The following is an 11030-nucleotide window of genomic DNA, read 5'->3' as shown; positions in this document are numbered from 1 at the left end:
GTTATTGTTTGTTACGAAACCCATATGATATTACCAACATAATATAATTAGTTATCTTTCAGAGATTCTTTTATGTTTGATTTTTTTAATTAAGTAACAACAAAATAATTTATAAAATCTTTAAAAAAAAATTGACGATGATAAGAAATTAAAAGAAACCCGAGATTAGGGAATATAGAATTAAACTATTCCGAACTTATCTCTAAGGTATTGTAGATATTGGGATGTGGAACCTTGGTACCTAGTACGAATTTCCCTTTAGAGAAGTACTGCAATCCCCTTTCGAACTTCAATTAAATACGGAATACCATTTTAGGCGCCAATTATAAGCCTGGAATCAATATTTTTTTTATTTAACGAACCCTAGTTAGTAAAAATACTAACTTAAAAATATCCATATAGCAAGTTAGAATTTAGATTAGTTTCTATGACCAATCCCCTAGGTTACTTAGCTCTCATAGGCAAAGTTTGATAACTAATATAGCGATAGGCACTAATATGATAATAGCATTTCATGAATACTACAAGTACTTTTAAATTGACCTTTATTTAAATTCAGCTCTTTGACCAGTGGTTAACTTAATGACTTTTCTAATTCAAAGCTCCGAAGACCTTGAGGTCACCCATCAGTTCAACAGATACGATCTACATTTGCTTAACCAATGCAATCATATGATATACCCTCAAAATATACAAACAAAGGATATACCCCACTGTTAACAAGCTGCCATTTTTTGAAGCATGCTTCTAGGTGCTAAAAGGTGCATAAACCCCACGCCTGTATCCGTTGTCTGTATCGTACGTATCTATACTAATAAATAAAATTGGAGTGTCTGTCTGTAATTTCGAAATAACTACCTCATATTAAGCTCATATGGTTATTTGAACGATACCATAACTGAATCACACGTTTTTAAAATTTTTGTCTGTCTGTCTGTCTGTCTGTCTGTCTGTCTGTTTGAAAAGGCTAATCTTTGGAACGGCTGAACCGATTTTGACGGGACTTTCACAGGCAAGTAGAGGATTGACCAGGGCGTAAAATAGGCTACTTTTTTAACCGACTTTTAAAAAGGGAGTTGTGTTTTTCTACCTATGTACACCGAAATCTCCGAGATTTCTGAACCGATTTGCGTCATTTCTTTTTTAATCGATAGAGGAACTTTGCGACATTGTTTCATAAAAAATTTGGAGTCCAAGTTCTCCTCAATCCTGATGCTGCAGGGGATCTGACCAATCCACGCGGGTGACGCTGCGGGCATCAGCTAGTCACACATAAAAACGTCCCTTGTCTTTACTTTTTAAAATACAATTGTATGAGCTTCGCCTAGTCAGAAACATATCTGGAGTTATAAAAAAAATATGTTTAGTATTTACTATAGTTACCTAGTACCTATTATATAATTTTTAGAATATGTCTAAAAGACGTGTAAATAGTAGCTCTTGTTACGACGCGATAAAGTGCAATCAGCTCGCATAGCGCTGCAGATTTCCGTGACTTATCCGCGTGGATTTAGATTTTGAAAGGTTTTAGGGATAAAAAGTCTTATTGATCTTAACTCTATCTTTTATAAGAGAGATAAATAGTCGAAATAAAAATATAGCCTCGATAGCTCAACGGTTGAGGAGCGGACTGAATTCCGAAAGGTCGGCGGTTCAAATCCCACCCGTTGCACTATTGTCGTACCCACTCCTGGCACAAGCTTTACGCTTAATTGGAGGGGAAAGGGGAGTACTAGTCATGATTAGCATGGCTAATATTCTTATTAAAAAAAAAACGATTTCTCTGATAAAATACCTATAGAGTTATGCGAGAGCAATCAAAGGACACACCGCTGCCAAGTGAGCCCAGACCTGGTAATGGGACGGTCCATTACACTAAGGAATTGGCAGTCCCTAATATGCAAATAACGTTTTAGCTAAAATACACAGACCATCACTAAGTAGATATACGTTTATTCAACCACCCTCGCTCTGGTCTGTTTGCCTATGAATATAATGCAGTAATGAAGTTGTGATCCCTTGGGACCCGGCCCTAGTACGCTAATACGCGGTCAGTATCCAATAATCCTATAATTGAGTGTGCTCCCGCCTCCATGTCCTGACTTGGAAGTCTCAACTTTCTATAAAACCTGCCGCACCATCCTACCCAACATCAGTTGTATTCACGTCTCCTATAGTGATACCAGCTCTTAAGCTTCCACCGAAAAACAAGGTAATTTTTTCTGATTTTGTACTTAAAATATGCTTAGTGTTTCCAGCTCTAATTTTTTGCCAGATATAAGGGTAATTAAAAAAAATCTTCATCCTTCCACAGGAACAATAACACGTTCCGTTTCATGCTTTTGAGTATATCGCGTGTAAATGATGTATTGTGATCCGTTTCTCTCTCCTGTTTCTCTGCATCTTATTTCCCATTCCTAAAGGTCTTGACCGTTTCCATTAATTTTATAATGTTAAGGGGTTTCTTGGCGCTGTATTACAACAACTAGTTTTTATTGACGTATTGGACAAAGATGATATAATATGTAACTAGGCTAAAATGCAAATGACTAACCCTTTTAGCGTGAACACACATAAAGTTAGTTATATGAGTTTAAACAACCGCTCCAGAGTATGTTTGACTATCAATATAATGCAGTAACGAAGTTGTGATCCCTCGGGACGCGGCCCTAGCGCGCTAATACGCGGTCAGTATCCAATAATCCTATAATTGAGTCTGCACTCGCCGCCATGTCCTCGCAACTATAAAATCCGCCACACTAACCTATCTGACATCAGTTGATATCACGTCCTGTATAGTGATACCAGCTCTAAGCTTAGTCTGTTGAAAAAAAGGTAATGTTTTATTTTTATGTTACATAGATTTTTCTTCAATGTTCAACTGTGGTTTACCTTCAAAAATTTGTTGAAATTTAAAGTAGCCTTTTCTCTGAATTCTGATAAATCTTTTTTAAGCTCTGCCAAATTCAAATTAAAAGTAATTTTTCCTCTACATCCAGACCTTTTTTGGTGGGAAATTGTTTGATAGTAGATCAGATCGTTTTTCCGATGGAATTATTATTCATACAGCGCTGCCACCGAAAATAGCCCCCAAACAGACCTGCTGTTTTAAGGCCACCATCTTTTATCAGTGCGCACAAAACAACTGTCTAATTTCTGTCTGAACACAAGTGCGCATTGTACGAAAAGAGATCTCAGCCGGGCTTATGTAACTATTTAATCGTTAGCCAAGACCTGCGAAAACCACCATGTTGCAACTTCAGTGGAGACTAACTACATACTTGTGTAACGATCACTGTACCTACCGATTAGTGCTTAGTAAATGCCATAGATTAAAAGCTTTGTTTTTCTTACTACATTATAATAAACCCATTGTGTTATTCCACGTGAGGGGTTAATTTGCTCCAACAGTGTAAATATTATACGCACTTGATATATTTTTTAATTGGCAGATGTTCCGTGCACTGGTGAGGCTGTCTGCTGCTGTAGCTGTCGTAGCAATCTTACTTTGCCTTGTAGGCAATACCGAAGCGAACTATAAGAACGCCCCCATGAACGGCATCATGTTTGGGAAGAGGGGACCTACGGGTGATTTTAATTTTACTTAAAATATTTTTAAGAGTAGGTATATTTTCACAACATAGGTATGCATTTTCCCTATACTTACTTGAATAGTCTGCGTCAATTAAATAGTCGTTCTTGATCCTAACCGCTAGATGCATTGCAATAGCATTTTTAGACGTGAGTGTGGCGTGCGCCACACACCATGTTCGCCATCTGCATTAGTGTGAGTGCTACATCTGTACATAGTACACGAGCGTGTGGAGCAATACCTTCGTGAGCTTGCACTTGCATCGTAGGTCAGACATGACTATTAATTGCCGGTTTAACTTAAATCCCTAACCCGAGATCCAGTTCTAACAACAACACCAACACGGATCTTAATTTTTATGATAATAAATTTAGAAAAGTTAGATTGACTTTTAAGTCATTTTAAATACTCTCTACAGCATAACTTGATTTTTTTTCAGAATACGATTCCAGGGGAAAGACTTTCACCGCCCTGTGTGAAATAGCTACGGAAGCCTGCCAAACTTGGTTCCCGTCTCAAGAAAACAAATGAGAAACCTCTACCCCAGCTAATAACAAAGAATAAACCTAACTATCATAGTTATATTGTTTATGAATATTATGTAATCGCAAATATCGAAAAAATAATTAAAAAATCAGACTTAAAAATGCTTTAAAATAGTTACCATAAATGACAATGAAATTAATAATGTTTTGCAACAATGTCTAGTTTTTATTATAATATATTTAGAATTTAGCAAATGATAAATAAAGATGTGAATAAAACCTGTGCATTTTTTGTGTATAAATTACTCATATAATAATTACTCGTAATATAACTAGGTACTTTGTACCATGTATAACCCAAAACTAGCCTTAAACGGAACGCAATTTTGAACTAAATTTGACCTAATTTTGATAAAAAGTATGGCAACACCTGTGTGAACTTGCGATTAAAAACTTGCACTATGCACCTATTGTTTCAACTTTTTAGACCATTTGTAGTTTTTTGTTAACTTAAACCATTGCATTTCCACCCGGAAAACTATGTAACTTTCCCACGGATGGAAAATCTAGCTACCGGCAATGTATTCACTATTGTTACATGGCGAGAAAGACAGGTTTAATTTTGACACATGTCAATAACATTGTAGTGACGTTTCGCAATTTTCAATTCGAATTTTAGCAAATTCTAATCTACCTTGTTTTTAAAATGTATTTTCATTTATTTCAAAAAACCTTGCACGTGGTGAAGCAATGAAAAATTTAGTGTTTAGTGTTTAATTTGCACCTAACTTCAAAATGACGACCAAGGAACTTTACACCAAGGTAATGTTAATTTGTTTCTGTTTGTTATTTAAAAAAAAAAGGTTCTAAATCTAAAATCGTAAGTTTAAATTTGGAATTGTACGTTCCACTTCTTGTCTTGTTATTTTATCGACTTGTGTTTCATGTATTGATTTCGTATTTTGTTTTATATTATTGTAAATCACTGTGTTAATCAGTTCTTATCTACCGTCTAATGTTCTGATGAAAGTAATATTCCGATTAAGTATGAATTATTCATTTAAATGCGTTGTTACTACCATATTTTTCGTTGATTTTAAGTTATCCTTGCAAAATTTGGGTCAAATCACCCTACCCTAGTTTCTAGTCAGAATCACATAAGAATACCTAGATGCCTATAATAATAGTTATCCACCCTCTATTTTTAATTAATTTCAAAAACTAGGTTCTCCATACATTTTTTTTAACTGTACTTTATTAGCTAGAAACTTATTAAAGTATCTAATAGTTTTAATTTAAATTATTAAAATCAATATAATATAGACATTCTAATAATTGGATGTTGACTTCATGCATTATCTCAACCATTGCCGGCCCACTACTGATCACGGGTCTACTCAGAATAAGATGGTTTTAGGGAAAGTTTAAATCCGCATACTTCACACACTTTTGAAAATATTATGGAGATCTTTAACATGAAGGCAAGAGTTATTTAATTGCTTAAAACACACATTTATCTCTGTAAAAGTTAGATGTCTGAAAGACTTCAGGCCCCAAATACTTGGTCTTAACCAGTAGGTTAGGTATTAAAAGGTAAATTGAAAAAAAAAAAAAATTTTTTTTTTGGGATCTTAAAAGATGGATATAAGCATTCTACCAACTCTTACATTATGGTGCTCAGAGTTAGTCCCTGACAAACTATCAAAAGTCCAAGCTCAAAGTTTGCAAGAGTTATGGAACACAGCATCCAGGATTAAAACCAGCAGATTACATAAAGAATTCTGCTATGAGATCCAAAACACGAGTAGTACGCGATCCAAAACCCATGGATTTAGGTTTTTAAAAAATCCCATGGGAACTCTGTACATTTTCTGCAATGAAAAGTGTCCCATGTAATTTGATGGTATGCAAGCTACCTCTGTGTCAAATTTGCCTTTAAGACTAATGGGCCTCTAAAAATCCCATGGGAATTTGATTTTCTGGGATAAAAAGTAGCCTATGTCCTTCCCCGGGATGTAAGCTAACTCTGTACCAAACTTCTTCAAAAGTGGTTAAACTGTTAGACCGTGAAAAGCAAGCAGACAGACAGACATACTCTCGCATTTATAATATCAGTATGGAGTATTGAAGTATGTAGATCTTAGGATGTTGAATATTGAGAAGACAGTCATATTTAAGAGCCATGACCCTCAAAGTATAAGTGAAGGCAACAGTTAACTTAGCATAATGAAATGAGTGACATTTGACGTTAATCTTGTTGGAATCCTGTTAGTGTTTATGTGTGGTGATAATGGATTTCATCATTATGACTCAGTATTGTTATCTAAATATGTAGGACTAGCGACCCGCCCCGGCTTCGCACGGGTGGACATTTATTTTTTCTATTTTCCGGGATAAAATATAGCCTATACGGATTCGGAAGAATCCCTCTAAGTAATGGTAAAAGAAATTTTGAAATCGGTCCAGTAGTTTTTGAGCCTATTCAATACAAACATACAAAAATACAAAAATACAAAGGTTTCCTCTTTATAATATTATTAGTATTAGTATATTAGTATAGAAAAACTGACTAACTGATCTATCAATGCACAGCTCAAACTACTGGACGGATCGAGCTGAAATTCGGCACACAGATAGCTATTATGATGTAGACATTTGCTTTGAAAGGATTTTTTGAAAATTCAACTCCTAAAGGGGTAAAATAGGGGTTTGAAATTTGTGTAGTACATGCGGCGAAGTCGCGGGAATAAGCTAGTTTAATAATTAATATAATTTCTGATCCAATTTTTTTCTGTTTTTAGGGTTCCGTACCTCAAAAGGAAAAACGGAACTCTTATAGGATCACTTTGTTGTCTGTCTGTCTGTCTGTCTGTCCGTCGTGTCTGTCAAGAAACCTATAGGGTACTTCCCGTTGACCTAGAATCATGAAATTTGGTAGGTAGGTAGGTCTTATAACACAAGTACAGGAATAAATCTGAAAACCGCGAATTTGTGGTTACATCATTAAGAAAAAAATTAAAACATGTTTCAATTTTCAAAGTAAAATAACTATACCAAGTGGAGTATCATATGAAAGGGCTTTACCTGTACATTCTAAAACAGATTTGTATTTATTTTTATTTATTATAGTTTTTGATTTATTGTGTAAAATGTTGGAAAAATACCCAAATACGGAACCCTCAGTGCGCGAGTCTGGCTCGCACTTGGCCGGTTTTTTCGCCGCCGTTACACTAATTAAACAATGAATTAGTGTCGTTCTCTCCGTCTCCGTGATAGCAGACTATAGGTTTTTCTGACAGACACGACAGAGGGACAGACAACGAAGTGATCCTATAACGGTTCCTTCTTTGAGGCACGGAACTCTAAAAATAAAAGGGAACCATACGTGTACGAGTCCGACTTACACTTGACCGCTTTTTGGAGTCCGAAATCACGTTTTTCGCCGCCGTTAAACTAATTAAACAATGAATTAGTGTCGTTCCCTCCGTGATAGCAGACTATAGGTATTCTTGACAGACACGACAGACGAACCTGCCAAACTTGCCAAATTACCTGCCAAACTTGCCAAATTATCTGCCAAATTTCATGATTCTAGGTCAACGGGAAGTACCCTTTAGGTTTTCTTGACAGACACGACGGACGGACGGACGGACAGACAGACAACAAAGTGATCCTATAAGGGTTCCGTTTTTCCTTTTGACGTACGGAACCCTAAAAAGTGTGCGAATTCGACTCACACTTGACCGCATTTCGAAGTACGAAATCAGAATTTTTTTCGCCGCCGTTAAACTAATTAAACAACGAATTAGTGTCGTTCCCTCTATGATAGCAGACGTCTAAGTAAGCATGAAATAATCGTCGGTTAATTCAATTAACTGGAATTAGCACGGAGTATTTGTAGTTATGACCATTTACTACTTACTTTACTATTTTTTTTATTAAGAAAGTAAATCTATACTAATAAATAAAATTGGAGTGTCTGTCTGTAATTTCGAAATAACTACCACATATTAAGGTCATATGGTTATTTGAACGATACCATAACTGAATCACACGTTTTTAAAATTTTTGTCCGTCTGTCTGTCTGTCTGTCTGTTTGTTTGAAAAGGGTAATCTTCGGAACGGCTGAACCGATTTTAACGGGATTTTCACATACAAGTAGAGGATTGACCAGGGTGTAACATAGGCTACTTATTTAACCGACTTTCAAGAAGGGAGTTGTGTTTTTTTACCTATGTACACCAAAATCTCCGAGATTTCTGAACCGATTTGCGTCATTTCTTTTTTAATCGATAGAGGAACTTTGCGACATTGTTTCATAAAAAATTTGGAGTCCAACTCCTCAATCCTGATGCTGCAGGGGATCTGACCAATCCACGCGGGCGAAGCTGCGGGCATCAGCTAGTATTACAATAATACTTGAAGTTATATTTATCTAATTACTATACAAATCATGCCCGCGTGGAATGGTGCCAAGAATACTGAATGCATTTCCACGCTGGACAGCCAGGTTGATCCGTTGCGCAAAAATGAGCCAGCCTTTCTGTCACCCGATGAGGCTATTAAACGCGGTGAAATGTCTCGTAATTTTTTTTTTTAGCACTAATACTCGATGGCCCCAGGGGTCTCCACGGCAAACGGAACAAAAATGTAACTCTCAATAAGAGAGGCATACTTGCGCCGCTTGCCGGTTTCAGCCATTTCTGCTGCGGCTCCCGGTCTTGATGCTGTCTCCCTGATATGACACGGGGCCAATGTCTCACCTTACTTTACTTGATTTTTAACCGACTTCAGAAAATGTGATTTTTCCTATCCTAAAAAAATTAACCAGGTTGCCTTACAGTCAAAAATCTGCATGCCTGAGAGTTATTTTAAAATAGATGATGCTCGCGACTTCGTCTGCGTGGATTTATAGGTTTTAAATCCCGTGGGAACTATTTGCTTTGCCGGATAAAAAGTTGCCTATGTTAGTTCCGGGACGCAAGCTACCTCTGTACCCGGTTAAACGGATGGGTCTTTGAATATCCCGTGGGAGCTCTTCGATTTTCCGGGATAAAAGTAGCCTATGTCCATCCCCGGGATGTAAGCTAACTCTGTAACTTTCATCAAAATCAGTTAAACTGTTGGGCTGTGAAAAGCCAGTAGACAGACAGACAGACACACTTTCGCATTTATAATATTAGTATGGATTTTGGGTAAAAAAAAAGAAGGAGAAGATTTACCAAGAAGTAAAAGAAGTGCCAGCCTAAGCAAAGAGATGTAAGCTAACTCTACTACTAATAGGCTACTTTTTATCCCGGAAAATGAAAGAGTTAGCACGGGATTCTTAAAGGCCCATCTGTTTAACCAATTTATATGAAAGAAGAGGTAGTACCTACTTTGAATAAATGATTTTAATTATGAATAAATTAATATAATCAATCCTTTGCAGGACGCCAAAGTATGGGTGGAACATCCGGTCCAGGTGTGGGAGGGTGCCACCGTCACAAGCGACTACCGCTCCGGAGTCCTCATAGTCAAAGTCGACCAGACTGGCGAAATACGGCAGATCAAAGTAAGTACAGATCGTACCACGTAAAACTGACATTGTACTTGCGCAGAAGGCGATTTATTGACCTATTATCGTGTCACGTCAAATGATTGCTAACTGTGAACTTATCTCGCTGTCTAACTTGCATGGGCCGGCGGCATATGTCATAGTGACGAGACTTGTAGGTAGTGACCAGGTGTATCGTAGTCACAGTGACCAGTTGTGTCCTAGAGTTTTAAGTTAGCGGCTTGGGACGAATATTTTCTTTGTAGTGTTACAAAAGATAATTCCTTTCCACAGATAACAGATGAAAAGAAATTGCCCCCATTAAGGAACCCGTCGCTGCTCATCGGTCAGAATGATCTCACTTCGCTGTCTTACCTACACGAGCCGGCGGTACTGCACAATCTTAAAGTCAGGTATGTCATAGTGACCAGCTGTGTCACAGTGATAAGGTGCGATCCATGCGAAGGGCATTCGAAACCAGTGGGAAATTATTTTGAAAATTCAATAGCAAAGTAAAACTTGTAAAAGTCTATTTGAATAAAAATCTATTCTATTCTATGACATATGTGCTCACTTACGCGCCTGATTTAGTTACAGTGTACTGTAACTAATAACGGGCATACAGAAACTGCCTCCGTTAAGAAACCCGTCGCTGTTTATCGGTCAGAATGATCTCACTTCGCTGTCTTACTTACTGCACAATCTTAAAGTCAGGTACGTCATAGTGACTAGCTGCGTCACGGTGACTAAGTGTGTCACAGTGACTAGATGTGTCATGGTGTGACCAGCCCTCCGATTGTGTAAGAAAAACGTATTCGTGGTTATCGTTTGGTCAAGAAATTCTGCCCTTAGATTGGCTGTGAAAAAAGGTAAAAAAATTGGTTGTCTGTAAAGTCGGTTTACTGACGATAGTTGAACGTGACAACAAAGGCCGATTGTGCTTCTTTGTCGCTCGTTCCGCGCTCTCGCTTGCACTTCAAGCCTTACATGGAACGCCTCAGAGCGAGGTAACGCCGCATGAGTCATGTTTTTTCGTGCGTGCAGCCGGCTCTATCGAATTATAAGACGTTGTCACGTCAAAAGTGAATGAACCAATCGAAAAGCAGAATTTCTTAACGACAACGATAACCATGAATACGTTTTTCTTACACAATCGGGGGGCAGGTGTGTTAGGTGTCATGGTGACCAAGTGTGTCATGGTGACCAGATCTGTCACAGTGACTCGGTGTGTTCAATGATGGCGTTTGCATAAAATGAAATTCTTTCCCAGGTTGAAATAATCGAGAAAACTTGATAACTATTAATTTTTAACAAAATAATTGAATGGCTTTTATGAAAAATTTAAGAGGGCTCTCTCCGTCACTCGTTTCCACTCGTTTCATACAATCGTAGTTCCAATTTTATTTGAATACTAAGC

The 11030-nt window shown here is 37.3% G+C and overlaps 2 protein-coding genes across 3 annotated transcripts in view; both read left to right on the top strand.

The window, feature by feature from the left end:
- Window positions 1-2112: 2112 nt before the first annotated feature.
- On the top strand, window positions 2113-4356 carry LOC123879271 (neuropeptide IMFamide). The gene is made up of 3 exons (XM_045926927.1): window positions 2113-2212; window positions 3453-3588; window positions 4032-4356. The coding sequence occupies exons 2-3, from the start codon at window positions 3453-3455 to the stop codon at window positions 4121-4123; spliced, it is 228 nt and encodes a 75-aa protein (XP_045782883.1). The 5' UTR covers window positions 2113-2212; the 3' UTR covers window positions 4124-4356.
- A 191-nt stretch (window positions 4357-4547) lies between these two features.
- The window catches only part of LOC123879234 (unconventional myosin-Va), a 52287-nt gene continuing 45804 nt past the window's right edge, over window positions 4548-11030 (top strand). For both annotated transcript variants that reach the window (XM_045926852.1, XM_045926850.1), the window contains exons 1-3: window positions 4548-4899; window positions 9509-9631; window positions 9908-10026. In XM_045926852.1, coding sequence (XP_045782808.1) covers window positions 4873-4899; window positions 9509-9631; window positions 9908-10026 — 269 coding nt within the window. In that variant the 5' untranslated portion in view covers window positions 4548-4872. The remainder of the gene's footprint in view (window positions 4900-9508; window positions 9632-9907; window positions 10027-11030) is intronic.

Source organism: Maniola jurtina, chromosome 27, assembly GCF_905333055.1.
Source record: "Maniola jurtina chromosome 27, ilManJurt1.1, whole genome shotgun sequence".
NCBI lineage: Eukaryota > Metazoa > Arthropoda > Insecta > Lepidoptera > Nymphalidae > Maniola > Maniola jurtina.
The sequence above is the reverse complement of the archived record's forward strand: the minus strand, read 5'-3'. Positions and strand labels throughout refer to the sequence as shown.